A 17,579-nucleotide genomic window follows, 5' to 3' on the forward strand; every position below is an offset into this window, starting at 1 on the left:
TTTCAGTCATTTCTTTACGTTTCTTTGCTTTCGTACAATAAATAATTTTAACACGTAAATCAATGCATAATTAGTTTTGCAGTTCATAGACTATACATCTGAGATAGTACCTCTTATTGTTTATTTTCTAAGTTTTATTTTAAAGTTTTTGAGTTCTGCTTTAGTATAAAGTTTTTGACACATTTACTAAAACATTACACTAAAAAAATATAATATTGCTCAAAAAGTATATTTATAAATGGTAATATGCTCAGAAAAAATTTGTATATGTTTAAAAACTACAAGGTCTGAGGTACTACCTCATATGCATAATCATTTTTCTCTTAGTTTTGGCTCTTATGATATACCAACTTCATTTCAATTAGTTGTATACATTTGCTTTATACACCTACATCAATGCACATTTTCTTTTGCTCTTCAGCTACAAATTATAAAAATTATAAAAATTTGTTATTTATAATATATTCGATAAAACAATTTCAAAAAGATCTCACATGACTATCTTTTATGTTATATATTGAAGTTATAATAAATATTCTCATCACTTCTGAATAGTGCCAAAAAAGTAATGTATACAACTCATTAAAACGGAGGAAGTATATCTTATGTTTCATGAAATTTGTAGGCAACTTAAACTTGTCACTATCCAATACTTAAATGTAAATTTGTTCGCAAGGGTTATTTATTAAGAAAAATCATAGGAGTACTATACTTGTGTTGACCTTAATGCTCAAAGTTCAAAATTAATTAAACAATTGAGTTTAGAAAAAATTGAACTCCTCATTTACAGACTAATTGATCTTTATGATGAAACCATCTTATACAACAATTTCGAATTTTTTTGTATTTCCACAAAGCACTTGGATCATGCATTTATTCTTGAAAGCTTGAACTTAAACTGACAACCACACCGCGTCACTGAAATAAGACATGCCACATTTGCTAGAAAGAAAAAAAGATTAGAAACCGGCAAACTGACAACCACACCGCGTCAGTGAGATAGGAAAATGCGGTCAGAGAAGAGAAATCCAGTAATGGATCTGATCAAAACTTCCGCCCAGGCACTACTCTGTCTCGAAGTTCCCATGCTGGTTTAGGTTCTTTTGCGACATCTTGTTTAATTGAACCTCGAACATGCTTCCACAAAAAAAACTGCAGTTGCAAAAGGAATATTAAAACATTCAGTGACAAAGGAACCTCGAACATGCTTTCATATTGTTTTAAGCCAAACAACTTACTTGAGCTGCCAAAATCACAGGCATCCAGAATTTTCCGTGGTCATTAGGATCAGGTCTCTCGATCAATCTCTCATTTACGAGGATCACACTGCTTCCATTTGAAACAATGTCAATGACGACCTTGACCAGGTTTGGAATCCATGCAACTCCGTCTGGGAGAACCTATATTGCCAATGTTAATAATACTATGAACCATTCAAAATATTTCGATATGCAGAAACTACCACCAACAGGAATGTAAGCTCTGACCTTTTCTCCGCAATCATTCTTACTACATCAGTACATCTCCCACTGTTCTCGACCAAAACTACAGGCATGGAGGATGCCTAAGGGAGAAATATTAAAACATTCAGTGACAAAGGAATCGGCCAAACATCTCATCTTCAAGTTCTGAAAATGAATGAAATAGTCGCTAATAGAGAAATGTCTGTCATACAAGGGAATCATGCTTCTTAATACGAGATCCCTGGCGAACAGCTTTCAAGAGGGTCTCGGATCTTTTTGCAACAAAATCTTCATAGCTTAATTCATCTGGCGGAGAGAGCTGAGCATGAGTAACCACTACAGCAGCTCGGTTCCATATTGCCTTGCCAAAACCATCTGTTATAGCCTTGATGATCTGCATGTCTAAGGTTTCTATTCTGTAGTCATCTAGTCGGTCCACATACAATAAAACGTCGACCGTTCTATTCAATAGAAAGCTGCTCCAACCAAGAAAAAAAGAAGAATATCACTGTAGGTCAGAGAGCATTCTGCCTAAGACCGATTTTCTAGAACAAACCTTTTAATCATATGAAGAGCTCGGTCATTGACATATCCTCCTTCAATAAGACCTGGGGTGTCGACAATGTTCAAGGTAAATCCAGCTCTTGAACGAGAAACCATAACTGGCCTAGCTCCTTCAGACTGTTAACCAAAACAATAACATACATGGAAGAACCTTAGTAATCTTCATTACAAAGCAGCAATTCCCCATAATGATTTCCGGCAAATTCTTGTTTCAGACGACCACTTTTCGTCTGAAGCTCCAGAAGCGGGCATATGTGACCATTTTATGGTTAAATGTAACCACAATGTTACATCCAGTATTATAGCTTATGCTAACTTGTTTTTCAATAGTGGTCACATTTGGCTGTAAAATAGTTATAAAATCCCGTCTTATTGCTTCAGGCCAAAATGGCCCGTCTGAAGCAAGACCAACTAGTTGTTTCAATGGGAAAAACTGCTTTTAACTATTCCAAGACGAGTCTGCTTCTTTTTGCACAGTGAAAAAAAAAACTGCAGAAGATAAGAATTGAAGAGCAGACCTGAAAAGCACCAAGAGGAGTAATAGCAACCACTTTTTCACCAATAATCGAGTTGACAGTCGAAGATTTACCAACACCGTCTTTTCCCAAAACAAGGATGGTCAAGGAATCCACATTCTATAATGCACAGAATGCGAAGATTTGTGTTAAGTAAAACACACCACAACACCCAACAGGCCAACAATAACATTCATATGGGATTAAAACCAACTAACCTCTTGTTTTAATTTTGCCAACAATTCAAACAACTTATTTTGAGTTGCAGACGGGAACTGCTGAAGTCCGGTCCACTCACGAGCCAATTGCGCGGCCATGGTAAATCTAACAGCTGCCCCATTCATAAAAAAAACATTGTCCGACTGAAAACTCTTTTCAATCAAATTCTCCAATGCTAGTTGATGATAAAACCTGCCCTAATGTTGTACTCCATCAGTCCTGGTCAATAGTTTACGTTTGCTTTATTTTCTCCTCACAAAATAAAGCAAACGTAAACTATTCACTGGGGCATAAGGTACAAACTTTGAAAACCCTTATCAACATAAAGATTTTCTGTTAGCAAAAATTTTGATTTATTAAAAAGCGACCATTATAGAATGATCACATACATATTCACATTTATCTCGTCATAACTTACAATCGTCACAAATGAGAATTTGTGATTATGTAATGTGTAGTGCTCACATGAAATTCAATAAAACCCACTTCGTATTAATAATTTCAAATATTGGAACAAAAAGGGTTCATTTACATGCCTATATAATCAATAAAATGCTGTTAAATCCCATCACAATCAAATGTGAGACAACAATAATACCGTCTCTCTTAAGAATTTGTGATGAGACAATTGACTCGCATAATTAAAATGAAAAGTTGAATAAGAGGAAGAAAAAAAAATACCTGAGGTGGTGATTGTTGTTTGAAAGAAAAAGGGAAACCAAAGGGTTTACCCTTAAACCCTGTGATGTCCACTGCCTCTAAGAATTGAGAATGTACAATGGTATACGATGATGTGGTACACCGCACAACCTAGCCAATTAGAATCTTACCTTTTAGATTATTTAGATTTTGTTTAGTTATTTAGGGAAATTAACCTCAAGTTTAGTACAGAGTATTTTCATTGGCCTCGTATACCATGACATGGTACAAAGGTTGTACACTTGTACAGTTGTACCCAATAATTTCTTTTGTTTAGCCTTCCTCTTTACACCAGCTTGAGCGTAACCATAGGTGGCAAGAGTCGGGGCGAAAAAGCAAGACTTTTTTTTGATTTTTTTTTTTTTTTTTTGAAAATGACTGTTTTCGAAATGGTTATAGTCTGTTATTGGCGCAAGCAATATGTTCTCCAGGGTGTTTCTTGACAATTTTTAAGGCATTATGCCTTACGAAGTAGAGCTGATCAAACGGCCTAAGCCCATTGGCCCAGCCCAGCCAGAGTTTTTTTACCGGGCTTAGGCTTTGTAATCAGGCCCAAAAAGACACGCTTATTTTTTGGGCCAGGTATGGGCCAAGCTTGTGGCCCAAAATTTGTCCCGGAGTCGTCTATGTGGCGCATGACTCTGCAACGTTAACATTTGGCTCCGGGACGTTATAAAGAGCCTACAAACATGAAATAACATCCCTCAAAAGAGCATTACTCAGATTTCAGAGCATAGACTTCTGAAACCAACATATTAGTTCAGCAAACACAGCAATTTTTCTGCAGGTTATGCCAAGTTTTCTCAGCAATTGAAACACTGTCCTGCATGCAGAACCGATTTTCAAACCAAGGCTTCATTCACAGTTTCATGTACAACTTGATCAAATTTTGAGAATTACAGATTCCAGTGAAAATTTCGAGTGAAATTAAGGTTTTTCACCACCCGATTTTCCTCTCATTCCTCAACTATTATACATCAGTGGAAAGCTTAATTACAGTTTAAGCAGTTAAATAAAATATTCACCCCCACATAAAGCAAAACCACCTCATAAAAGAGACTGATAAGGCATCAGAAATACATCTAAATAAGTCATTTTAATATAACTTGATCATTGTCGGACTTTAGCTCAGCGTGTCTATCGTTTAGGGGTAAATAAGTCATTTTAATATACCTTGATCATCTTCCATCTGCTGATGTGAAGGACTCAGCAAACCCGTATGGACGAGCAACCATGCTAGTTTGAGTGTTGTCTGCCACGTAGGACGAAGAGGAAGAGTCTGCCTGGCTTGTTCCTTCGGAATCCTTCCATATCTTCACAGCTTGTGGTAGAGACATATCCAGATCAATGCCATAATAGTCATCAAAGTCTAATTCGACAGGTTTCCATTGCTCGACTAGAGACGATAAAACATTGACAATGTGGCCCATGTCAGGCCTTTGATATGGCTCCCTTGCGCAGCAGTGGCCTGCCAGCTCAGCCACGGTACTGATGCTACTGAAAGTTTCGTCACTGAGGTCAATGGTGGGGTCAATGGCCTTACGGAAAGTCTCCTTGTTTAGGTTCATCCTCTTAAACCATGTTACTAGGTGCATGCTTTCCTCGGGCTGTGTCTCGTCTAAGGCTTTCCTTCCTGTGATCAACTCCATGAGAATCACCCCGAAGCTGAAGACGTCTACTTTTGTGGTTACACGTCCCGTCACTGTTGCAATCACATTCAGCAAAAAGGTCAAAACCCAAGAGTCAAAATCGGGTTAACTAGTAAGAAAGACTATTTCCAGCTGACCCATTATGAAAACTACATCGAGAATTGCATTGAATGAGTGCTCCTTCGTAATTTTAGAAGAGCAGTCATATTAGTTAGACCCTGTTCTTTTGGACTTAAAGTTCAGTTTATTTCAGATCCTATAAGTTCAGTTCAGTTCAGTTCAGATCTTATAAGTTCAGTTCAGTTCAGATCCTATAATTTCAGTTTAGTTCAGATCCTATTAAGTTCAGTTCAGTTCAGATCCTATAAGTTCACTTCAGATCCTATACGTCACTTAATTTAAGTTCACTTCAGATCCTATTAAGTTTAGTTCAGTTCAATTCAGATCCTTAAGTTCAGTGCAGTTCAGATCCTATAAGTTCAGTGCAGTTCAGATCCTATAAGTTCAGTTCAGTTCAGATCCTGTAAGTTCAGTTCAGTTCAAATCAGTTTCAGTCCAAAAGAACAGGGCCATAATCATTTTGCTTTTTCCATTATAATCCGGAACTAAAGAATGACGAAGCTTTGACTCCATTTGAAATGGAAACCTATTGCCCTATTTGGCTCACTATTCTACTGAAGTTAAGAACTCAAGACTATAAAAGAGGACATCAAAAACCACAGGGAAAAAAAATACCTGCATATTCTGGCGCCAAGTAGCCAAAGGTTCCAGCAATCCTAGTCTCGATTGAGCCCTTTCCTTCAGGAGCTAAACGCACTAGACCAAAATCTGCTACTTTTGCCCTCATATCATCTCCAAGTAAAATATTAGAAGGTTTCAGGTCCCTGTGTATGAAGCTTTGATGAGCCAGGTTATGGAGATACTCGACACCTCGGGCCACATCCAAGGCGATGCTAAGCCGCCTAGTCCATTCCAAAGGCTTCAACCCTTCCTCGGCCCAATTAAATATATATCTACTCAAGGTTCCTTGGGGCATGTACTCATACACTAGCAGCTTCTCATTCCCATCCAAACAATACCCAAGAAGGGCAACCAAATGCCTATGTCGAACCTTAGTCAAGACGGTAATCTCAGACTTGAACTCATTCAACCCTTTTCCTACAATTGCCCCACACTCCATTCTTTTCACAGCGATTTTGGTCCCGTCATGTAATTCTCCTTTATATACTGTCCCAAAGCCACCCCATCCCAAAATATTGTCCTCACTGAAATTGTCGGTCACATTTTTAAGGACGTGTATGGAAATAACCATATTTCCATTTTCAACCATTTGGACCTCGCCTGATTCACTGACCGGAATAGTGTGGGTCCCATTGGTACCTGCCACACTGACACTTGAACCAGCTACTGTGATCTTCACACTGTCATTGTCGGACCCAGAGTAATGAGGGTGGACTACCATTGCATTAGGGCTTTGTACTCTGCTAAATTTGGTTTGGTTCTTTTTGTAAACACAAAATCCCAAGACACAACAAAAAAGTAACACAAGAACAACCGCAACTACACATATAGCAATAGTTACACTAGTAGAATGTCGAGATTTTTTTATAGAAGCACCATTGTTTCCATCAGATGTGCTTGGTGGCAAAGAAGCTCGCGGACCATGTTTTGGCTCATTCTCATTCTTGCCAATGTCGGGATTACCGAGTATATTTAGATTAAAGTTTTTCTTAAATGATGGAACTTTGCCATATAGCTGATTATGTGACACATCTAGTTCAACAAGGGACACAAGAGTTGTAAGCTCTTGAGGAATAGTACCAGTGAGGTTATTATTCGAAAGAATTAGCCTTTGTAGCGACTTAAGACCCGAAAAATGATCAGAAATAGTTCCATTAAGATCCCTTTTTTCCAAATTAACAATAGTAATATTGCCATTGTTACAAGTGATACCAAGCCAAGAGACACATGGGTCATTCCCCTTCCAGTTTTGAGCAAACTCTTCTGGATAATCCATAGATTTCGCTATAGAAAGAAGTGTATTCACTTGAGGGCTACAATCACCAGGCTTCGGCAAACAGAAACTATTCGTATCATCAACCAAATCAACAGTTACTGAACTCTTAAAAACAGGCTTAGGCCCTTGAAGCAAGTTGTTCGTCAAATTCACGACAACCAACGACTTCAAATTTATTAACGATGAAGGTACGACTCCAGTAAACAAGTTATCTCTAAGACTCAACACGCGAAGATCATTCAGACCTGAAAAATCTGGTAAAGGACCCGAAAATGCATTCTGATGAAGCCAAACTTCTTTCAAAGAAATCATATTTTGCAAAACATCAATTTTTCCACCAAATCCACCATCACTTTTCTGCCCATTAACCCACAATGACTGAAGTTGAAACCCATTAAAACTACCAGGCAACCCACCTTCCAAACTATTAAATGACAAATGCAAGTTAACCAAACCCGGAAACGAATCCGACCCGAAAAAATCAGGTATTCTGCCAGTAACATTAGCAGAATTAGCAGAAAAATTCTGTAATGCAGAAGCATCTTTCAATGATTCAGGAATTTCCCATGGTTCAAAGGGATTATCATCAATTTCAACAGATTGCAGTGAAGATAATCCAACAAATAAATCACTAGGAATTGAATTAAACATATTATTACTTAACATTATAACTTGCAATGAATCTAACCCACTTAAACTAGGAACTGCACCAGATAATTTATTCCATTGAAGTTCTAATCTTTCAAGGGAAGATAATGCAGAAAGATTTGCAGGAAGTTTACCTTCAAGGTTTTGATGCCCAATTTGAATCCGGGTCACCCGTTTTTCACTTGAACAACCTACATGGGTCCATTTACATGGATCCGGGTCAGTCCATCCTAGTGATTCAGGTGGGTTTAAGCTGTTTTTTAAAGCTAACATTACAGAAACATCAGTAACAGCATCTGATTTAGCTTCAGAAACAAAAAATTTATCAGCTGAGGAAGATAAACATAACATAGTTGCTGAAATGAGCAAGAAAAGTTGCCCAAGATTGTGTTTTTCTCTCATTTTTTGAGTAAAGTTGACAACTTTGGAGGAAAACAGTGGTGTTTTAAGTTTAAAACAGTGAAAGTTAGTGAAAATGTTATGCAGGCTTTTAAATGAATGTGGGTTGTCAAATGTGAAGAGGCAAATGAGTTGCGTTTTCCATGATAAATTCAGATTCTATAAGTTCGGTTTAATTCAGATTTAAGTTTAGTTTAGTTTAGATTTTATAAGTTCAGTTCAGATTAATGTTAGAAGTGTAGTTCAGATCCTATAAATTCAGTTCAGTGCAGTTCAGAACCTATAAGTTCAGTTCAGCTCAGATCTGTTTCAATTCAAAACAATAGTGTCTTAGTCTTTCTTAACACGGAGATATCCGTCCTAACTCCTAATATTAAAACGGGTCAAATATTTTTCTACTTGAGCCTATAAGAGAAATCTTTTGTTTTTTCAATGCAATCTGTTTTTCTCTTATTTATACTACTTGATCTGTCTTTAATAAGAATTTGTGTCGAATATTTAGGTTTTATAACAGTAATATTACTCTAATGCCGGTGTCTCAAAGACTATTATAATTTATAAAGTTAAAAGGGTCGAATATATGAAGTCTTACTCTTGTGTTAACGATACAAATAGACTAATTTAGATAATTTTGGTGAAAACTAAGTAGATTGGAGATTTGGAGAGTATATTGGTTGTTTTGATAAGAATGAGAAATACAAAGGTATGGATGTTTGTGCTGATGGGTACAGATAACAGGTAAGGAAGCACATGGGACATTGGTCTACCAGCAGTACTGGTCCAAGAAATTATTGTTGCTTTTAGGTTTTGGATTACATATGACAACTAATTACATTTTTGGATAGGAATCTCATTTTAATATGCATTACTTCATGTGCTTTTTAGAGTAGTTATGTACTTATGTCATATGTGGACTTTTTTAAGCAAATTTTTTTAAAAAAAAAAAAAAAAAAAGAAAATTCACAATTTTGGCAAAGATGGAGTATCATACAAATATGAAGTTGCAATGTCCAAAACACGGTTATCCGAACTCCATGGTCGAGTATGAGCTAATATATGCGTAGCTCTATTCGATCTCCTAACAACGAAAGATCAAGGCGCAAAATTAAAACTAGTACAACTTAGTGCAATTTATAAATCTTTAGTTTAGTTAAAGGATAATCAAATTTATTAGAGTGTGCGAATGTATGTTTTGTATCGATGGTGTAAAGATAGAAGATCATCTTTATAAGTCTGTGAAATATAATAGTACGAGGTATTTTGAGAAGGAGTCCAAGACTAAATCCTTGAGGACTTAGCCCAAAGGGACAATATCATACTACTGTGGACAGTGGTCAGTGGACATTGGCACAATAAAAACCCAACAAGAGAGTATCGACACTTCTGCACATATCAGAGCCCAAGTTTCAATTTCGACTTAGTCCCCATGACGTACAAATGGTGGAATTTGATAGGTCACTGATGCGTGGGCTCGATCTGGCAAATTGTTTGCAAATCCTGAGTCATGGATGGTACATTTGTGAAGCATCGAGTCAAGACGGGCACATATGTATTGTGGGATGCTAGAGACTCTTTATGCATGTATTTGGATTGTTGATCAAGTGGGGCCCTTATCAGGTTGGGTACGGTGCCACAAGTGTGGTTGGTCATGCTTGGATGTCAGAGACCATTGTGTTATATGTCTATATGAGTTCGATATGTATGTGTAGCACATTCCCAAGCGGGACACATGGACATGCAGGATCAGAAGCATATGTTAGCACTCAATACTTGGGATGCCTAGAAATCAGTTGGCTTGCACGGTGCGGGGATTTTCGAGTTCTCCATGGAGAATAAGGTCCAGGTTAAGATGATGATCATTGATTTAAGGGGAAGATTGTTAGGGTGAAAACTATTCTCACATCGGTGGCGTAAAAGATGAAAGATTATCTTTATAAGTGTCCACAAAATATAATAATGTATTAATGTGATCTCTTTTGTAAGAGGCCTAAGAGTAAAATCGTGAGGACTTGGCTCAAAGTAGACAACTATTGTGAACATTGAACATCGGCGTAATAAGGTCCAACAAGAAGGTAGTGATGCTTCCACACAACAAAATTTAATTAAATAAAATTTGGGAAATTCTACGGTGTACCTCTAAGTTTTTCGGTTTTCTATATTGTACCCCTCCTTTTTTTTTATTCTACATTATACCCTTAAACTTCTTACTTATTTCTCCATCATAACCTCGTTTAACTCTCTATTAACTTTATCACTATCAAACGACGTAGTTTGACCTTTATTCTGATTTATTAATTATATATCATCATTCTATATGAGAAACATCACAAATCACTTTTAATAAGCACCAACTACTATTAAAAACATCTATTATGATTCATGACATGATAATGGAGATTTTATGAACTTTTAGTTAGTTTCCTATACTATTTCTTGGGCTAATAAGTAATTCGGCAAACTAATAAGTAAATAAGTAGGTTATCGAGTAATTGAGATGATAAATAGACGATTTAATAAGTCATTTAAGAAACTAGGTTAGCAAAGACAATAAATAAGGTCATGGTATAGACTAATGTATAGAGTTTAGGGGTACACCATAAAATATAAAAAAAATGAAGGGTACAACATAGAAAATCGAAAATCACGAGAGTACACCATAGAATATCCCTTTTATTAGTAAATTACTTTAAGTTAACTAAGTTAGCCAAGGTTACGATTTTCTCAGGAAATGAAGATTGCTCGCTCATTGGTAACATAGAAACAAAAACTGCGTTGAGTACTTGAGTATGCTCTAAGCTTAAATATTTGATAAAATAATGCTTTTTATTGACCCGATCAACAAATCCGAATGTTACCAATGAAGATTATTCATTGGTATCGTAGAAACAAAAACTACATCACTCGAATGTTACCAGAAATCCAAATTGACCCGGTCCGACCCGAACATGACTCGAGTTTTCTCGACCCATAGCTGACCCGACCCGATCCGAAACCACCAAACCCGAAAATGACCCGACAAAACATAACTCTAATTGAACCGAAAAGACTTGAAATGACTGTTTCTCTCTTATTCATTAACTCAAAATAACCCGACAACAACCTGACCCGCTTGACCTGAAACAGGCCCGACCAGCAAACTTGAAACCCGAAACGACCCTACCCGACCCGAATTAACCTGAAATCAATGAGAAACCTGAATTGATCTGACCCGAACCCGACTCGATTAACTCGTTTGCTAGGTCTACAATTTACCCAATTTTTTCATGATTTTTTTTTTGACAAATTTAACAAAAATAACCCAACGTTTGTTAAGTATTCCGAAAATAACCTAACCTTTTGATTTTAACAAGAATAATCCAACGTTTGCTTTTGTGTTATAGAAATGTCCCAACATTTTACTTATATTTCGAAAAATAATAATTTAATCATATATTAATCAATCCATTAACTTATTGACCATATATTTCCATAAGTAATTATATAAAATTATGAAAAAATTATTTAAGAACAATTTGAAGCATGGAGTAAAAATTGAAAAAAATTTATACCACTGTTCAAAATTCCAAAAGGCATAAATGATATGTTTAAATAATTGTTTGTTTCCTCAAATCCTCGGTTTAAAACATCAAAAGTATTTCTCGCATAACTATTTCTACTAATTTAAAATCTATCTTATTTCTTTTCAAAAAATTATATATTTGTTTTATAATTAATTTTCCATTGACAAACTAAAGAAATTAATTTTCCATAGACTTTAAAGATTTATCAAACTATTTTACAAATATAATTTATCAATATTTGGTAGAAATTTGTTTAGTTGAGATTTCGGGATATTTATGTGACAAAAATACAAAGGTTGGGTTATTATTGTTTAAGTTAAAGGTCGGATTATTTTTGAAATACTTATCAAATGTCGGATTATTTTTGTTAAATTCGCCTTTTTTTTTTGGAGTTAAAATGTTGCTCGATGTTTTTCTCCTAAGATAACTTGCCAAACAAAGTTCGAATCCCACTAGGCTCAAGGAAGTACTCCTACTTCGAAGTTAGGTAAAAGTCAACCCCCAACATAAAAGATTGACTGATTGTTACAATTGTACGAAGACTATCAACAACTAATTGAACATCTGGGTTTTGTTCCTAGGGAGAGAATATCAAAAGGGTAGTGAGAGAATGGATGAAAAAGATGAAGGAAAAACAAATGAAAGATGGAATGCAGCATTATCAAATCTATCTGATATGTCTGTTAATCTTGAATCTCTTCAAAAACTTCTCTTAAAAAAGGCTGTTTTTGTTGATGATGATACTTTTAATCGTGCTTCTCTTGTTTCCAATCAAGCTCGTACTATCAAGGTTTTATTACTATTACTATTAAATTTAATCTTTGTTTTTTTATGAATTTGATCAATTTTGTGCTGCTTGTTTTGGTTTAGATTTGATGTAATTTGTTTCAAGTTATGTGAATTGGGTAAGCTGTTTTTGGGTTTAAAATCGGGTGTGGATTGCTAACACATGGGTAAGGCTGCGTATATTTGACCCCTATATCCCACAATTTGCGGGAGCGATTGAGTTACTGGGGTAATTTTGTTGTATGTGGAGAAAGTTAGGATCTTTTAGGTTATTGGGTTAATTAAGATTTGTGGATACCTGTATTGTGTTTGATTACTGTGAGTTGGGTATAATAATTGGTGGGATATAGGTAGTGGTGGAACCAGACGGGGGATAGTTGTAATACTCCACTGAACCGAATACGTTCAACAAAGTGCACTTTCTTTTCTGTTTATCCATCCCATCAGAACTCCGCAGTTAAGCGTGCTTGGGCGAGAATAGTACTAGGATGGGCGGGATGCGCATGAGTGAGGACAAAGACCCGTTTGATTTGTGGGCGATGTACACAGCCTGACGAGCTACTGTGAGTGACCGCTCCGACCCTACGTTTGGGCCGGGGTGTTACAATAGTAGTGGCAATCCCCCCGAATCCAACAATGGAAAAGTGAACTCTATTACATTGTAATTCGTCCGGTGAAATTCTTTTGCCTGTCTTAACTTCAAATCCTGGTTCCGCTGATGGATATAGGCATAATAATGGTATGAAGTTCAGGTTTATTTATAAGTAGTCAACTACATTGTTCTCTGAAAAGCTGATTTAGTTCGAGTTATTTGTAGTTATGTGAATTTGGGGGCTTGTTTTTAGAGTCAATTGCAGGAGATTTGTAGAAAGTTGGGATCATAATATAATAGTAATTGAGGTCACTCTGTTAGTCGACTATATTGTTCCGTGAAAATCTGATTTAATGAGATTATTTGTTGTTATGTGAACCGGGGACTTGTTCTTGAACTTTATTAGAAGAGATTTGTAGAAAGTTGGGAGCTTTTAGATTTTTGGCTCATCAATATTCGTGGAAAGCTGTATACTCTAGGATTATTATGAGTTGTTTGAATATTTGGTGAAAATATACACAATTGTATGAAATTGAGGTTGCTTACTTTATCAGACAACTACATTGTTCTGTGAAAATCAGAATTGGGTTGGTGCTGGTTCGTCATCAAGATATTCAAATAAATTTTCAAACCATACAGGTTATCAAAATATTGTTGATGTTTGCATAGAAATTCCATGTAGTTTTCATTACCAAACTGTTTCAGTTCGTGTCAAGTTCTGTTTTGGAATGTGGCTTTTGTTGCCACATGTGGGATGGTTATTGGTGAGTCTTAAGAGTTTGTTATTCGGTGAAATAGTTGTTAGTTGGTTTGGATTGGGCATTTGATTGATCTAGGGGGTAAAGAATTATGTGGCGAAATCCCTTGGCAGTCAATTTAGGCTGCTGATTGCCTTGTGATAGGATGACCTTCGCCCTTTGGTTCTAAGTTTTATGCAACTCATTTTATAGGTAACATTACGTGTAAAGACTAACTGCAATTTGTCATATTGAGTAGTACTCCCTCCGTCCCGGTCATTTGTCGTCTGTGGTTTTGGCACAAAGACCAAGGAAAGGGGAGGGTGTCAATTACTAAATGACAAGTGGAAGAGTGTGAATGATCAAATTACTCATCAAATACATTCTTAAAATAGAAAGGACAACAAATGACTGAAACGCCCCAAAATGGAAAAGGACAACAAATGACCGGGACAGAGGGAGTATTTCATAAGTATGCCGTTGAGGTTTTCCATTTCCTTTGCAAGTTTCATTGTACTAACGATTATAGATCGTTTAGAAACAACCTTTCTCTATTAGATTAGGTAGCTTACAGCCGACCCTTCTTTATTCCCCCATTTGCAAGAGTCCTAGGATAATGTTGTTGTTGAAGTGACTACTGCAAGTTCCAAACTCACGTCAAATGCTGTACGGACTATTGTACTTTTATTGTCGATAGGTGAGAGAAAAGCTACACTTCTAATGAGTATTTTCTTATGTTTCCAGTCCCTTGAGCAAAGAGTAGAAACATTAGAACGAGAACTTGATGCTTCTATTACAGCTGCTGCTCATGCTCGTTCAGAGAAACGACAAGCTGAGGCAGCACAGAAGGCTGCTGAATTACGCGCACTTGAAATTACTAAAGAACTCGAGAACACATCTAGTACGTTGTGCTTTTTTTTTTCTCTAATCGAACTTCAATACTCGACTTCTCATATCTTTTTTCCCTTTAATCTATGGTTTAACGCAACCTGTTAATACAACCCTTTTGTTGTGTTTTGATTTCAGAGGTATTTGAGCTACATATGCTAGAATTGCGAGCAAAACAAGAAGAAATCAACAAGAGGGATAGTGATATCAAATTGTTGGAAGCTATAATTCAGACACTTGGAGGGAAAACTCCGATTTCAAGAACCACCAGCAGTTCCTCCTAGACCACACCGGTAATTTCCTTGTGTACATTTTCTAGTTTACTCGAGGTATGTAAGCCAATGTTGATTCTCAGAGGTAGGACCCACGTATTTCATCCTTTAGGGTTACGAGGATGTAAATTACTCTCGCTTATGCTGTACCTCTTGTACATAAATAATAAATTCGTAAGTTTACAAGTTAACGACATTCAGATCTTTTTTCGCCCGTCTTGTGTTTTAATCCTAATTTTTGGAAACATCACTCACACTCACGAGTCACGAGTCAGAGTGTGTATGTAAATAATGTAACAGCAACTCTCTCTTATCCGTCACAAGCTTGCGACGGATAACAATGTCTTTGTATTCTGGAGGGAAATTGATTCATCTTCAAACTGGCTAAAAGCATGACCTTTGTTTTGGAATTTGGACCATGCATGTTATGGCAGCCGAATTGTGGTTGTTTGAGATGTTTGGAGGTGATTGAGCTTTTGATCGAGGGCTGACTTGACAAAACTAATTCGACTGAGTGACCGATCTTTATTGACCGATTACAACCTAGAACTGGCAAAAGGTCGGTTGAACTCTTGTTGAGCCAATTCAAAATAGCCACGCGGTTTTGACCCGAGCCGAAATGACAACATTAACAACTTAGTAATCACAGCCCAGTTTTGGGCTGAAAAATGACTTGGTTGATGACCATTGGCTCAAAATAACTCAAATTTGGAAGGACTCGACCCGAATGGCTCGTTTGCCAGTCTATGGGATTTGACTCGGCATAAGTTTATAACACCTTTCTATAAAGACCTTAATTAATATCATATGGATGTAGATTGTAGCCACATCATTTGTCCTCTATAACATACGGAGTATAAAGGAATCACAAATTCTTGTTTAATACCATACATAACAAATAGAATAGATTGGGTAAAAGTCGTGTGCCTAAAATCTACCAGATTCCGCAGATACCACCGTTGGAACCAAAAGTTGTTGCATGGATAGGAGTATGGGATGGCAGCACACCTTGGTTAGTAAAAGAATGGGTGTACTGTTGAGTCAGCCATAGGGAGAGGAAGAGGATGCGATAGTACTATCGAAGTAAAAATAAAGACCAAAAGTGATAAATGTTCTCTATTTTTTGTTTCCAAATTTTGCAATTGTAAAATCTGAGCTTTGTAATAAATTCCCGAGCTTTATGTTAAAAAATATGAATTTTATTAGAAAGTATTGAACTCGTCCATTTATACAGTAAAAACATGAATTTTAAATTACCTCAGAAAGAATACATATAAGTTTGGATTTTTTTACCTTAGTTATACAATGCTTATGGTATAACTAGATGTATAATCTTATTTGTGCAAATTTTGCCAATAGACCCTAATCACCCTATGTCCGTTCGGATTGCTAAAATAGTAGGCTTCGACAACGTATTTTTTTTCTAAAATTTACAAAAGTGAACCCGTAAAAAAAACTAGATAAAAGTCCACATTTAATCACCTCTACCAAAAACAGAATAAATTCATCTCTTTTTTTAAAAATCATCTAAATAAATAAAGCGTCTTGCTTGTGACGGGTTGCTGAAGACCTCTCACAAAAAGGGAAAGGGGACAAGGTGGGGCACCCCCCATGTGCTTCCCCACTCACCTCTCATGGGTATTTTGTGAGAGGAAATGGTATCCGTCACAAGTTTGTGACGGATATCTCCGTCTTCAATGAGATTTTGTGCTAAATAAAATACTATTTAATCTGTTTTAATATTAAAATGAATATGTTCGTATGATAGAGAGACACCTACGAGCTTGGAAATGAAGCATCATATTAATACTACTACTCACGACAAAGTCAAGCTAATTGTCAAGCATTAAATAAGTCGTAATCATTAATTAGGAGACGTGGTTACTAAGTAGTGATCCTATGGTTCTAACTAGTAAGTGCCGACTTAGTGGGGGCATTTTAATCGACATTATTAGTACTTTCCCAAGTTGGAGCCTTCGTTGTCTAACTAGTTAGAAGATCTCAATAGTTCACCAAATGACATTTGTTTGTAAATAAAAAAATTTCAATTTACTTGTTTAACCATTTCGAAAGACTCCACATCACATCAACTAGCTTAAATTGATTTAGTAGCTCAATGGATGGTGGTAGCTCAAATGGTCCTACAAGAAGAATGTAACCAATAGAAAAATAGTGGGTGTGTTAAGTGGGTCCAATTAAGCTACTAGTAAATTAGTTTAACCATTAGAGCAAATTGTAGCTTGAAATTGTTGTAGCTTAAAAAATTAATGTGGCAAAGGTAAACTAGTAGCAACTAACTTACCATTGTAGATGCTCTTACTAGTACTACATTCCCTGCTTTTTGTTAACATCATCTATGACGTAATTACTACTTTTCCAGGTAACATCGACTTCATTCAATGGAAAAAAATAAAAAAAAAAATTACTCTCTATAAAAATTGCATCCCTAACGTTTCATCACGTCCGAGCAATTCTGATGGGAGATCATCTCCAAAATTATAGGAGAACTAGAATTCACAAATATAAAATATTTCAAGACGGAATGTTTGATAAATGATATGTTGATGGATT

General features: G+C 36.2%; 2 protein-coding genes and 1 pseudogene across 2 annotated transcripts; 1 reads left to right on the forward strand and 2 right to left on the reverse strand.

The window, feature by feature from the left end:
- Positions 1-760: 760 nt before the first annotated feature.
- Positions 761-3,509, reverse strand: LOC141648334 (translocase of chloroplast 34-like; annotated as a pseudogene).
- Positions 3,510-4,299: 790 nt separating this feature from the next.
- On the reverse strand, positions 4,300-8,310 carry LOC141648333 (receptor protein kinase TMK1-like). The gene is made up of 2 exons (XM_074456891.1): positions 5,845-8,310; positions 4,300-5,162 (listed from the first exon to the last, which is right to left on the reverse strand). The coding sequence occupies exons 1-2, from the start codon at positions 8,174-8,176 to the stop codon at positions 4,639-4,641; spliced, it is 2,856 nt and encodes a 951-aa protein (XP_074312992.1). The 5' UTR covers positions 8,177-8,310; the 3' UTR covers positions 4,300-4,638.
- A 3,871-nt stretch (positions 8,311-12,181) lies between these two features.
- On the forward strand, positions 12,182-15,222 carry LOC141648327 (uncharacterized). Its single transcript, XM_074456883.1, has 3 exons — positions 12,182-12,523; positions 14,593-14,749; positions 14,875-15,222. The coding sequence occupies exons 1-3, from the start codon at positions 12,344-12,346 to the stop codon at positions 15,018-15,020; spliced, it is 483 nt and encodes a 160-aa protein (XP_074312984.1). The 5' UTR covers positions 12,182-12,343; the 3' UTR covers positions 15,021-15,222.
- Positions 15,223-17,579: the final 2,357 nt, after the last annotated feature.

This window comes from Silene latifolia, chromosome 3 (assembly GCF_048544455.1).
Source record: "Silene latifolia isolate original U9 population chromosome 3, ASM4854445v1, whole genome shotgun sequence".
Lineage (NCBI taxonomy): Eukaryota > Viridiplantae > Streptophyta > Magnoliopsida > Caryophyllales > Caryophyllaceae > Silene > Silene latifolia.